The 13,936-nt window shown below is 41.6% G+C and overlaps 1 protein-coding gene across 1 annotated transcript in view; it reads right to left on the reverse strand.

Moving 5' to 3' along the window:
• The window catches only part of HCN1 (hyperpolarization activated cyclic nucleotide gated potassium channel 1), a 198,453-nt gene extending 196,154 nt beyond the window's left edge, over nucleotides 1-2,299 (reverse strand). The window contains exon 1 of the mRNA XM_429145.8: nucleotides 1,820-2,299. Within this exon, the coding sequence (XP_429145.3) occupies nucleotides 1,820-2,190 (371 nt within the window). The 5' untranslated portion in view covers nucleotides 2,191-2,299. The remainder of the gene's footprint in view (nucleotides 1-1,819) is intronic.
• Between the last annotated feature and the right edge of the window lie 11,637 nt (nucleotides 2,300-13,936).

The raw sequence follows: 13,936 nt of genomic DNA on the forward strand, positions 1-13,936 counted from the left end.
CAACTTCACCCTTACAAATGCATTTACTCTGCCATAGAGATACTGTTGGGGGCAACTGACTGGAACTGTCCTTATTTCTGTTTATGAGACTGCCTTTACTACTGAGCACAACTTCTTCATCCATTTCTATAAATATTGCCACCCAGAGTAGCACCATTATTCACCAACAATTATTTCAGGAAAAACAACACATGCAGCTCAAATTTCTCACCAAAAAAGTCATGAAACAGTAAAGAATAGGGTCTGGATGAGAGCACATCACCTAAGACTGGAAAGAAAATACCAAGAACTATGAACTTTCTTTAAAAAAAAAAAAAAAACCTTAATTTTAATAAAATAAAAACACAACAAATCCCTCAGAAAAAATACAGATAATTTAAAATATATAATCAGGCCTGTAAATAAGTGTATTCCTATTGTAAAAAAAGGAAGTAAACACACGCTATGATCTCCAAACCTTCCCACAGGAAGAATCAGGAAAGCATTAAAAGACATTTGTGTAATGAAATCAAACATGAGTATCACCAGCTGATACATCATCTTAAAGAGTTGCAGGGTGCAAAATACGGTCTGTAACTTCATTCTGCCCAACACACTGCTGGACTGCGTACCTCACTTGGACATTCAGCTTATAACAAAACGAGCGACTCGACATCCAGGAATAACCTCATTCATTTTACCGTCACCCTGACATGAATCAAGTTACTCATGCACACAGGCGGGAAACAACAAGCCACCAGAGCCCCGGTCCCCCAGATACGCCACAGTCATGCCCTGCTGCTTCCCTTCTGATGGCAGGAAGGCAGCAAAGGACCCTTGGCTCTGCAGCTGATACAGCCAGGCAAGCAGGCACTGGAGAGGACCTCCAGGCAGGCACCCCAGAGCGCCAGGGTGCTGCATGGGGCTGGGTGCCGGTCCCACTGTGCTCCAGGGCTGTGGGCAGCGCTCACTGCCCAGCACCCCGACAGTCCCGCACAAACCCAGGCTCCCACACTTCCTCCCAGAGCACATTCCATTTTAGCCCACTTTTTCTTGGGAGACTCATGTCACTACTGAACAGGATGGGCTATCCATTTTTCAAAGATGGTCACCAACATGATTCACTTATTATGTATATGGAAAGTGGACACTTCAAGTCCTTGATCAAATATGCTTCACAGCACTGATGTTTCTTCAGCAAATACCACAGAAAGTGGTAAATTTACAGAGGCACGCAGCCAACTGGCATATATAGTAAAATGAAATAATCCCACATTTAAGACATAGCTTTAATATCTCTTCCCAGGAATTTATTTGTGATGCTTTCTGTAAGAACATTCCAATTTCACACACACCCAACTCACTCCAAAAGCGACACTCCATACTCATGCCCTATTTACCACTGCACCTCTGATCACACACTTTCACGCACAGCGTTGGACCAAGTTCTCTCCCTCCAGCCCTGCTCAACGCCCTCCCGCCTGCCGCACCCAGGCAGAGGGCTCCGCGGCAGCGGACCCTCAGAGCCTGCAGCCCGGGACGCTCCCGCAGGCCCCGATGCGGCCTCCACGTCCGAGCGGTGCCGTCGCCCCGGCTGCAGCACGCTGGAGAGCGCCGAGTCGGGCCGGCGGGAGACTCGCCCTGCCCCGAGCCGTCACCGGCGGGCAGCGCGGAGCGCAGGGCGGCCGCCCCGCTCCCGCTGCCTAACGCTGCCCCTGGCAAAGTTTCGGCCGTGGAGCGGCTCTGAGAGGAAGGAGGGACAGGGAGAAGCCTGGCTGGAGCCCGCCGAAGTTTGAGGGAGCGGCGCTGCCCGGCTCACCTGCGGGAGCCCTGCGCTCACCTGAAGTCGCTGTAGGGGTGGATGATCCAGAACCCCGCAGTTTTAACCCTTTCCTGCTCCTTCTCCACCGCCTTCTGGCTGCCGAACATGCGGAGGGAGAATTTGTTGACCCCCGGCTGCAGCATGGAGGTGAACTGCCGCTGCATGAAGCCGTACTGCCGCCGGGGTCCCTCGGCATCTTCGAAGCCCACCACGGGCTCCTCGGCCCCGCCGCCGTCCACTTTGAAGCACACTGAGTTGCCATGCTCCTTCGCGCCGCCACCGGGGCTGCTTTGGGCTTTCTCCACCGGGGTTGCCTGCTTGCCTGGGAAGGCGTTCGCGCTGCCCTCGTCCCGGCTGCCGGGAGAGGAGCTGCGCTTCCCGCCCTCCATGCTGCGCGCCCGGCCGAAGGAGAGCGCGCGGTAAGCCTCAGCCGCCGCCGCCGCCGCCGCTGCCGCCGCCGCCTCCCGTGCCCTTCAGCGGCTCGGCCGCGCTGGGCTCAGCTCCGCGCCGCCGCGCCGCCCGGCATGGCCAGCGCCGCCGACACTGAGCCGCGCTCCTGCACAGGGCTGGCACCGCTTCCCCTCGCCCGCCCCCTGCCGGCGGCCGCGCCGCACCGCCCGCCTGACATTGAGCGCCCCGGAGTCCTTGAGGGGCCGAGGAGCCCTAGCCGAGGGGACGGGGCGGGGCCGGCGGCGGGGCGGGCTTTTCCCGCGGGGCCGCGGGGCGCCTGGGAGTGGAGGCGGCTCGAGGTGCGGGCGGCGCAGAGCTGTCCCGCGGGCGGGGCGGGGTGGGCGCCCGGCGCCCCTGTAGGCGCACGGAGGCGGCGGGCGGCGCCGGTGAAGCGAGTCGGAGCGGCCCGGGGCGGTGGCGAGGGGTTTCCCATCGGCGTGAGGGGCTGCCCGATGGGCGACCGCCCGTGGTTTTCAAGCAGAAAAAAAATTAAATGGAATTATTAAATAAAGCGAGTAGGTCTATGTTTTACCTTGGGCAATCAGGGTGCGGGATGCTCTGTGCCCAGAGCAGGAAGCAGTTCTGAGTGAAGGTGTGTGAAGGTGGGGATCGCAACTCGCCCGGTCCCTGCAGCCTCTGGTGGTGCAGCCGGGACGTGGGCTGACAGGAGAACTGGGGGCAGCGGTCGGGTGATAGCGTGGCCGGGTAGCATCCCGGGAGATAGCAGAGGCATTTTGGATAGTATGACTGTGAAAAAAGCCAGAGGCTTCCCTTTGCTGCTGCGATGTGTGTTCTGTGTGCAGCAGCGAGGAGGGAAGGGGGTGGGAGGAAGCAGGACAGCTTTGTGTGATGTCCATTTTCACACAGAGACTGCTTGTTGAGGTTCGGTAGCATTTGTTACCTGCGATTCCCTGCTCTCTGCTGTTAACACTGTCTGGGAGCAGGCAGCCAAGTGTAAGCGTGCCACACATGGGCTGGGACATATGAGTCCAGGGGTGCAGCTCCAGCCCTGAGGGATAAGGGCCCGCAGGAGGCCTAGCTTTGTGGGCACAGGCCTCTCAGTGCCAGGCATGACATGGCAAGTGGGTCTGTATGCATTAAGGGCTTTCCACACATGCCAAGAGCTGAATGACACTTAGTTTGAGTGTAAACAGGGATGGTGAGTCTATGCTTAGCTCATCTCCCTCATTCTTGAGCATGTCAGTAATAGCTGAGAAGCTTCCAGGAGATATCTGGCAGAGAACAGGCTGCTGGATGGGAAGCTGGAGGCATTTCTAGCCCCTACATATCATAAAAGCAGACTGAAAGGAAATAAGAGTTGCGTTGCACTGGATATCACTACACAAATGGTCCTGGGGACATTTGGAAGAGAGCCAGTTAGATGCCCCAAAACTTCAGGCATGCCCTGGCGGTAGGGTTTACTATCTGGGGAGCTGTGGGTGAGGTTGGATCTGAGAGGGCATCAGGTGCTTCTGGGTGTGCAAATGGTAAGCAACTAGCCACAAGCTGTGAGCAAAGGAGGACCTTGGTCTCCACTGTGAAAAATGAGAGTTGTATATACTTGGCCCTTAAAAGAGGGTTTTAATGTGGGTTACAGAATGATGCAGATGGTATTGCAGACCCTATAACATCATGTGTGCCTGTAAAAGCACAAATAGCTGAGTGCCTTTGGGTTGGACATAGAATTATTTTTCACAATTTCTCAACACAATTTTCATTTTGCATCTGAAAAATACATTGAGGAAATTAGTGAAATGTCTTAAGCCCAGCTCCGTTATATTCAGTAGTATTTGTCACTTAGCAGTCATTCAGCTCCTCCTTTACAAACAGTCATTTAAAACAAACTTGACAGAGAAGTAGAAATCCACGCATCACAATGTGAACAGTGCAAATCAGTTGACTCTGAGGAGTTGTGTTTCAGTGCCAAATGTGAGAGGTTTTCTCAGGAGTTCCACCTCTAATGCTGTTAATGCCCAGTGCACTGGAACATGCAGGGTTTGCATGATGCTGATGTAACAGTAAAATGGTATTCTTACAGAGGAGGATGGCAGGCAGAGATGCATCAGGATGGAGGCTGGAGCCTGGGCAAGGACCAGCATGGAAAGGAATATCCTTGCAGCACGAATGGCTGAGGGCTGGCATACACAAGCCTTCTCCATCTGGAGTGATACTTTCCTGTATGATTTTATCCTAAAACAGTGAAGAGTGTGTGCACAGCTGCTGATGGCTCATGCACAGCTGCTGACAAAACCCTCTTACTGTTTTATCCCCAGATGACGTTCACCTCCTTCCCTCATCCAATCTCTGTCACCAAACGATAATTAGAAAGTAAGAAATTATTATTATTGTTCTGCACCTTTGTAAGAGAATTAGCTCACGTCATATTTGACAGAAACCCTCAAAGGCAGGGGATAAAAAGGCGAAGTCACGCTGTGTTTTTCCACATACTCACACAGTTTACCACGTCAGTGTCAGTGGAACTGACTGTTTCCACACTTGAGACGCGTATATATGTTGCAGTCTTACCTTTCCTCTCTGACAGAGGGCAATTTTCCTATCTCTTTACTCATTATTTCAGAGGTCTTTTGCACAGAACCCTTGACCTGAATGGTCTCTTCCAGCATAAGCTGTACAGCAACACATCATATACAAAAGAAAATGGGCGTGTAACGGAGTAAGAGTGGTGAAATGCAGGCATTACAGCTGCAATAAGAAGATTCTAACGTGCCTTGGAAAAACAGAGACAGTCCTTCATTTCTGAATCATGAAAGTAGCATACAACATGAACATCTAATTTCTTATTTTATGAAGTTTTGCTTTTGCTCATATTTAGTGTATATTTATGGTGTTTTAATTTCAGTGTTTCTCCCTCCTTACATAGCATGGACTACAGAGTTACTGGAATGACTCCCTGTGGCCTAACTGCCCCATTTTTGCAGAACAAGAATCTGGCTATGATCTCTTTACTTTAGTAGCATTATATAGATTATTGCATTAAAATGTCTTATGATTTTAGAAAATCTGTGAATGAGAGAAAAAAAAAAACTGCAGTATACATAACATTCTCTGCATCCTTCTGAAATTCTCCATATATATAAACAACGTGCATACATGTATTTGTAAAATTATGGTATTCTGAATTTTGGTATTCTGTGCTACATGAGATCAAATCGTTTTTATTCTATGTAGATGAAATATAAACTTACTTGTGCTCAAGTACTATTTGTCAAAAATATTTTCATGGCCTAAATGGCCTTAACGTGTGAGCATCATGCATTTTACAGCAGTAAATCTTGAGAAGATGAGATGGAGGATTTTTATAATCTGTAGTTTTTATGGAGGAGAATTTGTTCTTTTTTGTGTCAAAATAACTTAAATTGTTGTCAACCAGAAAATTGACCTCTCCTGAGGCCCAGCCAGCATGTTAGTTTAGATGAGAGAATTTTGGTTTCACAGACAGAAAGAGAAGTAATGGAGCATGGCATGTGTGAATAGTTCTGAAGAGTGCACCAAGGCTACATATGGTAGAAAGGTCACAGACTCACTTTAGCTAGAGGTATAGCTTGTTTTCTGTCAAGTCAGATTTCAATTTTGTGACTGTGCCAGGGGATACTGAGAAAAGGAAATTGATAAACTATTTCAATGAAATTACTGTTATCAGAACAAGGAATAGAAAGCCTTTCTATTTTGTACTTCTTTGCAATGCTCTAGGATTATGGATCGCTTCTAAAAATTTAGTACCCTCTCTTACTTATGTATTTAATTATTGTAATTGCTCCATTAGACTATGATAACTTCATTAATTCCAGTGCTTTACAACACTGTAAAACCATAATACTAATGTATATTTTAAAATGGATTTATTTTGCTTCTGACAAGCAGAGTAAATTTTTATGTCTATAGTAAATACATCCCCTTTCTCCTGTTTTTCTTGTATTTTCTTATATTTGGCTTATCTGAATAGGTCCATAACAGTTCACTCTAGAACCAAAAAACAAATAACAGGAAAAAAAAAAAACAAGAAAAAAAAGAAAAAGAAAAAAGAAAAAAAGGAAGTATACACAGTTCATTCTGTGGAGAAACTGGGGCACAGATAAATGGCAGGACTTTTGTGAGATAGCACAGTGAGGTATGCCTGACTGCAGAGTGAAGCTCTTGTATCTCAAGTTTTAGTTTCCTGCCCTATGGCAATGTTTAGGATTACATTACATACAATCCAGGATTTCCACTGGAAATCACCATCAAGTCAAATGCTAAAGCAGGATTAGTGAGGAAGAAAAACAATATGTACAGTTAGAGGAGTAGCTATGCATGCTACATTGAGGACAATCCAAATTCATAATACGTATCATTTTATATGTCTAGTCACTTACAGTAAAGTGATTTTGATTTTTTCCTACCCTACTTATGTTGTTTGCTATGACTTTAGCCTTAAATATTTACTGGCAATAAATGTTTGCCAATAAAACATTTATTATGTAATATCCCATAATGTGCAGGAAGCAGAAATAATCTTTCTTTCGCAGTGTCTCTTGGAGAAAACTACATAGCACATGCATCTACCTATTAAAGTGTGAATATTAGGTGATTGCCATCTGTATACTTGTTTTCACTCAGCTGTGCTGTTTGAAGTATCCACAGTCAACACTGACATAATATGATTATTCAGATTTTTTTGTGATTTCTGTAAAGATCATTAAGAGCAGATACGTTGGACCTGTCAACATTTTAAGTCCTACATATGCCTTACCAGGTAACTGACACCTAAGTCTGCTGCCAGGTGTGAATGACAGCTCCCTCCATATTGTCTGTTTCCCAAAAGCAGTGCCCTGATGCTTTGCAGAAACATACCTTGTGGGAAGTACATCTCTGAGAGTTAAAAGCAAGATTTAAAAGAAATTGAAATCAGTGGGGTACATTCTGTGACATAACAGAAAAATAAGGTGAATACTACTAGTATGGAAAGGAAATGGCTCTCAGACATGACCTAGGGTGCAGACCACATTCATGTGTACAGATACAAATGCACTAGTACGTATCAACAAATGCCTAATCTTTCTATAAATAATCTGCTGGATCATGTAAAACTCCAGTAAACAAGGGAAAATAATTACAGTGCACTGAGATCTCACTGATTTGTTCAGCTGCACTTTACAGAAATACATGCTTGTTTATTTACTACATGCCACAGCTTCCATGTCTTGGAAATCCTTGGTGTTCAGCTCTGACTCATTGCTGAGTGATGGAAGCCCTACAAAAGCAGCTCAGTGTAGTGCTTCAAAGCAGCAATTGGTAAGGTGGGACAAGTAGGTTGTATTGTTGTTGTGTCATAGGGTGAAATTAAAGCACAGAAATTAAAGCACAGTGGGTTCTTACTGACTCTCTGGAGTACCTTCTAGTTATGCAAATCACTTCTAAATCTGGTTGAATATTTGTGTGTTCTGAGTGCTTATCTTTTCTGAAAACAGTATTTTAATGCTAGAGCTCATTACCTGCTTAATAACCTGCCAAATCTTTATCCAATTTTTATAGATTAAGCACTACCACTAAAAGAGTAAAAGGTAGAAAATAAATACTAATTTCATTTTTTTGTACTCACAGGTGTACAGACAACTGTTTATTAGTCTTCACAATGGTCTGCATTTTTTTTTGTACTTATAGTGACTTAGAAATGATTAAGAAGTCACTTTTTCTAGCAGATGTTCAACTGACCAGCCAAATAGCTTTGACCGTGCGTTTTGAATTCTTCCTGTGACAAAAAATTATCTTTTTGTTGTTGTTGTTGTTCAGTTCATATACAAGTGGATTTCATACAGTCTTTATCCTTCTTTACAGTTGTATTTATCTTAAACAAACAAACAAAAAGACATTCTGAAATAATTTCTGCATAGAACATGATACCCATTTAATACAAAGTCTAATCCTATAAACAGCTCTAGAATTAGCTGTGAAAGGTCACATGATACTATTAAGAGTAGTAACTTTATACTGGGCAGGAGGTGTAAGTGCTGCTCCAAAAATAATACCTCCTATTTTATGATGCTCATCCACAATATCAGAAGCAAATGTTGGTGGTATGGCAACAGATTCTGAACCTTCCCACCAATATTCAGTTACTTTCTGATGCTGTGTGATGGATGGCAGCAGAGGGGCAGCCTGACAAAACGGTGTATGATGTAGATGAAGTGTAGATGAAGCAAAGGTGTGTAATTGAATTCCTCCGTGTAGAAAAAATGGCACCCATTGATATTTTTGATGCTTGCTGAATGTTTGTGGAGGACACACAGTGGATGTGAGCACAGCGAGGCAGTGAGTGGTAGAAGTTTCAGCAGTGGCAACAGTCACAGTAGGTCACCTCTACTGGTGCAGGTATTTATGAGCATGTCATGCAGCTCTTGTTCATGGCTGGCAAAAAAGCAGAGCTGATGGTGGTAACTGTGTTGAAAAATAGTGTTTTGTAGCTGAGAATTTGTTCTATCAGTGTTACTGTGTTCATTATATTTCGGAGTTTCCATGGGAATAAATAGGAGGCATTACTTTCAAAGGAACCTACATATTTTAAGACTTCATGTAGCCATTCTTTGTGATATTTGAAAAAAAAATACCACTTCTCTGAAAGTGCAAGTACCTTTAGTTATTCTTTATTGCAACTTCACATTAACAGTATCTCTTTGCTCCTATTCCACACAATCTTCCTACATGACTATATGGTCACAAATACAAGTTCTTGTGATTTAAAGTCTTCTCCATCTTGAAAGTTACATGACCATGAAAAGAGGTCATGTATTTTTTTTATAATAATATTTTTTTTTTATAGTTGTATAGTTCAATAATGTGTGAATATCAGCATAAAACACACTGGCTAAGTCAGTGTTGTCAAACATTTGGGTGTGGTATTCAAATATGATCATCAACAATAAATCTTTTAAATTGTCTTTTTTTCTCTACTTCTTATTTTCCTGAAATCAATAACCTTGTTCACCTTTCCATCTTAACTTTTGTTCTGCTAATCAGAACCGGTAGAATATTCTTAGAGATGCCTGAAAACTGCCCTCTTGACCTTTAAGTTTGTTAGTTAAGGTTTTAATAGCTGTCAGTTTTAATCCTGCAAGCTATTCTTGTGTGTTGACTGACAGTTTAAGTAGTTAAGGACTATCACTTAACCACCATATTTTAATTCATGTAGACACTAGCACTGTACGTACACTGCAAGCAATGTGCTTAAGTTGCATCTAGAATTCAGTTCGTTGTAGAGAGTGATGTCTTGCTGGACTAATATTGATCTTCAGTATAACTTTCATGAAGTTAAATATACTGGATTTGGAAAGACTCTTGGAATATTTTTTTTTTTTTTTTAATGAATAAACTAAAGTCTTGAAAAAGTTGATGGTTGCTAATGCTTGAGGAGAAGAAAAAACAAAGAACCTGTTCCAGGTGCTTCTAAGTTGTGGAAAGATCTCCTTTAAAGCAGCAGTTACTGGAAATCAAGAAATTTCATCCATTGAAACAACAAAGGAGAAAAAAAAGGGGGGCGGGGAGGGGGAACAAAACAAAAAAAAAACAGAACAAAACAAAACAAACAAACAAAAAAAAACCACCAGAGGACTTTCAAACCTGTTTAGAACTTAAGAGCATTTTTTTAAAATTCAAAGTGTAGAAAAGCAGCTCTGTTTTGTTTTGTTTTGTTTTTTCTTTTAATGAGAACTTTGCAGAAAACAGTGGGTATATAAATACTTGCAATTTTGATTTAACAACTCAATTTTATGAGTAACTAAAAAGGAGTCCAGAGACAGTCCAGACATTAATCTTGAGCCACACCTGACTTGCTGTTTTTGAGGTACTCATTTATGCAACCACTTTTCAGGAATACTTAGTATTACTCATAGCTAGCTCTGTTGGTAGTAGGTGCATTCAATTACTAGCACGTAATTAGAAGAACATGCAGCACTACTCCCTTTTGACTGCTGTGCCTTAGAGATGCAGGCTAAATGGTGACACTAAGCGCTGCAACTCAGGAAGGATTGCCCCAGTTTTTGCTGCCAGACATTCTGTTCCTGCAACATTCTTGCAGCTAAAGGCGTTCTCTACTGCAGAGGAATAAACTAGCAGAACTGGCAGAGGCAAACAGTATAACGTGCACAGCTGAGCAAATGTAAAGCCCTATAATTAACATCAGAAGTTGAAGGGAAGTACTGCCACCGCAGTCACAGGCTGTTTGGGTTTGGAAGCGGATTCCATACTCTTTGACTTCTAATGGGAAAACAGATGAATTGGTAACTGTAAAGTATTGCCTCTGGGGTTGTTTTTGCCTTTCCAGCTATGCTAGTGATACATGAGAATGTAAACTGTGGTAACAGAATTGTACTTGTAGACCTTTCATTAAAGTGACCATTTATTAAAGAGAAATATGAAAACTACAATCTAAATAACCCTCTATTGGGAAAAAGACACATGCACTTAAATATACACCCTGAAATTAAATGTTTTGATAGCTGATGAGAAATTGATTTATGACAATAGAAATACTGTCAGTTCATGACAGGTGACCGTATGGCCAGTAAATCTTGTGTTAAGGGAATGCAAGCAGACTTTGCAGTGCATAGCAAATAAACTACTGAATGTGAATTCTGTGCCTATGGGAGCATCACGCACAAGTCTGCGCAGAATTGTGAGGAACCATGCATGGCTGTAGAAAGGTTGAGTCTTCTGGAAAAGAAGGGCTGTCAAACTTTCTGAACTGACTAATTTAAATAAGTCATTTCCTCAGGGCTGTTGTGGTAGAAACATTAGGAACAGTAAGTGTTAGGAGGCTCTTAACATTGAAATCATTTCATAGGAGTTCAAAGTGTAATGCTGGCAGTAGTATCACAGTAACTAAAATAGTGGTGCAACTGTGGAAAATAAAGGAATGATGGTAGCATAAATTGTCTCTAACTGATAGCAAAGAAAGATATTAAGAGCTTATCTTTTCCTTTTTCAAGTGAATGTACTTGAAATAAATACAGAAAAGTAGTAATATACTTGCATAACAAAGAGTAGATGCAACAAGTACCCTCAACAATAGAGTAAGACAAGCATGGACAAAGCCTTGGTGAAGGAAGGCACTTTCAGAATTTCTTTCTTGTTACCTTTAATACATACCTATCCTTATATTTAATAACATGTTTGTTAGTTTTTCTTTTTAATGACTGTCTTCAGCTAAGTGACTTTCCCTCAAGGTGTTAAACACTTACTTGTGGAAGACATTGGATAATTGCCACCTAACCTTTGTTATTGTGAATAAACAGAGATACAAATAGATGTTTAGCACACAAAACAGGGCAAATCATACGCGTATAAGTGTCTTTCTCTGTTCACCTGTGGGAAATATGGAGTACTTCAACACAAAGATCAACTGGAAATAAGCAGAAACACTGTATTAGCATACTTTCTATAGTATTTTACTTGTTCTAGTGAAAACCAGAAGGTTTTTTAAAAACAAATTTGTTTCTTTTGGTATGGAGTCAGCAGATTCTTCAAGAGTGGCCATTGCTCACTTGACAGCAAGATTATATAACATAAACATGTGAAAAACTAGGAAGAATGTACATTTATCTTCAAACCTTAAACGAAAAATTGTGGGGAAATATTACAAATACATTTTACTTAGGAATTAAAAGGTATTATATCAGAGCTACCAGGTAAGTTTTGAACGTAAGGAGAATAGATTATTAAAAAGATTTTAAAAATTTAAAATGCATTAAACCAATAGGCATAGTGATCTATGCAAGACGCAGTCTTTCAAAATGGCAAGATACTACTTGACTCAGGAAGAGCTTTAATTGAAGGCAAAGAATATTCCCAAGGATTTTGAAAACTTGAAAGAAGCTACATGCCATATGCAGCAATCACAGATAAACATAGGAAACATGTATCTGATGCCTTATTGATGAAGATTTCTCTTATCTTGCACTTCTGTGATAGCATTGAAAAGCACAACAGCCTTCCCTGACAGTTATGCATTGAAAAGGGTAGGTGATTTTGGTCTTTGATGATACAGTGTCATTTTATTTTGTAAGACACTAAATTTAAGAATACAATATTGCAAGCTGAAAATTCGAACCTGGTAAGCAGAAGAATGAATAAAACTGATTGTTCGTAGCAGTAGAAAAAAGGACTGGAAAGCTCTCTGTCTAAAACTTACTTTCTCTGAAATGCATAAATAACTGTGTGCAGTACATGTCAAGTTATGTATGATTTTTCAGCTGAGTTGTTATGGTTAGCTTGGTATTTGGGGCTCACATTTACTACTATCTTTGAAAAATATCAACAGTAAAGAACTATGGTAGATGCTTCCCGCTCTGTTCTTATTTTCTGTCCACTAAAGATCAAGGCTTTTACTCTGGAATGATTACTGATTAACTGATGAAGCTAAATATTAATAATAAAACCAGAATCCTAGCACCTTCTGTCATCTTATAGGTGATGTAGTGTTGCTTTCTCTATAGTGCATTCTCTATACAACAGTAGTGTGAAGAATCCCTCCCCAGCTGATGTTCTGTAAGTTAGCATATTGGTAATTTTCATTCTTTGATCTTGTATTTTCAGTGGTTTGTATGGATTTGTAACCTGTATCTTAGTATTGGCTATTCACTAATCTTTCTGCTATTTCCTTCTTCTGCATTTGAACACTTTCAGTATAATGTGCAAAAATGTTCCCATTGTCCTTCTTTTTCAGTCTAAAAATTATTTGATGTTTGTGATGGATTCCTTCCATGTCTTGAAACAGTAAAATGAAAATTACACTGTAATTTATATTTTGCATTCTGAGTTTGTTCTCCTAAGGATTATACACTTAATAGAATTTTTGAAACCCTTCTGTCACTGTTGTCTTTGATTGCATGAAAGATATGCTTCTGAGAGCATCATGCAGTTTGCCAAAACTATGGCTTCTGAGAATCCCAGTAAGCAGTCCATAATTCTTTAAAATATTGCTATACTATCATTTATAAGCCGGATCACTTTTGAATATGTCCAAGTTTTCTAGGCTTTTAATTCTCTTTGGTGTTGGGATGTGCACAGTGTAGACATTTGTTTATTGACAAGTACCTAAGTTTTTAAAATTGTCTATGATTAGAGTACACAAGCTAACAAATATTGACCGTTAAGATTTCATCAGTGAGGATGTGTTTGGGAATGATGAATTTGGGTACACTGTATTCCTTTGTAATTTGAAAACTGTGGCAAACTTCTCTATGAAAAAAACAAACAAACAAACAAAAAACAGTAGGATGGGAGATATTACTTTAGGATCTCCTTTATTTTACAGTTCATGACTGACAATGATAATGTTTTGTTAGTATATGTTCCTAGCCTTCCTCCCCCCCCCCCCCCCCCCCAAGTAAATACCTTTCCTTTCTCTGTCTGCCTGTTACATTACTTTGTAATTCTGGGACATCTAGGTTCATCAACAAACCTCTGCAGCTAACAGAGGAGGGAGTTCCTCCATAGATTTGGTGCTAGATGGGGAAAAGAGACATTTTTCTAATTGATTTCATAAATGTTTACAATGAATTTAGAGGGTTCCATTCCTTAACCTGGATTCCACCTGCAAATAAATTGAATATACAAGACCAAATACGGTTTAATTCCTACCCAAAAGACACCAGCAAATAATAAAATTTTCTGAAAAATCATGGCTGTTCT

This window comes from Gallus gallus, chromosome Z (assembly GCF_016699485.2).
Source record: "Gallus gallus isolate bGalGal1 chromosome Z, bGalGal1.mat.broiler.GRCg7b, whole genome shotgun sequence".
NCBI lineage: Eukaryota > Metazoa > Chordata > Aves > Galliformes > Phasianidae > Gallus > Gallus gallus.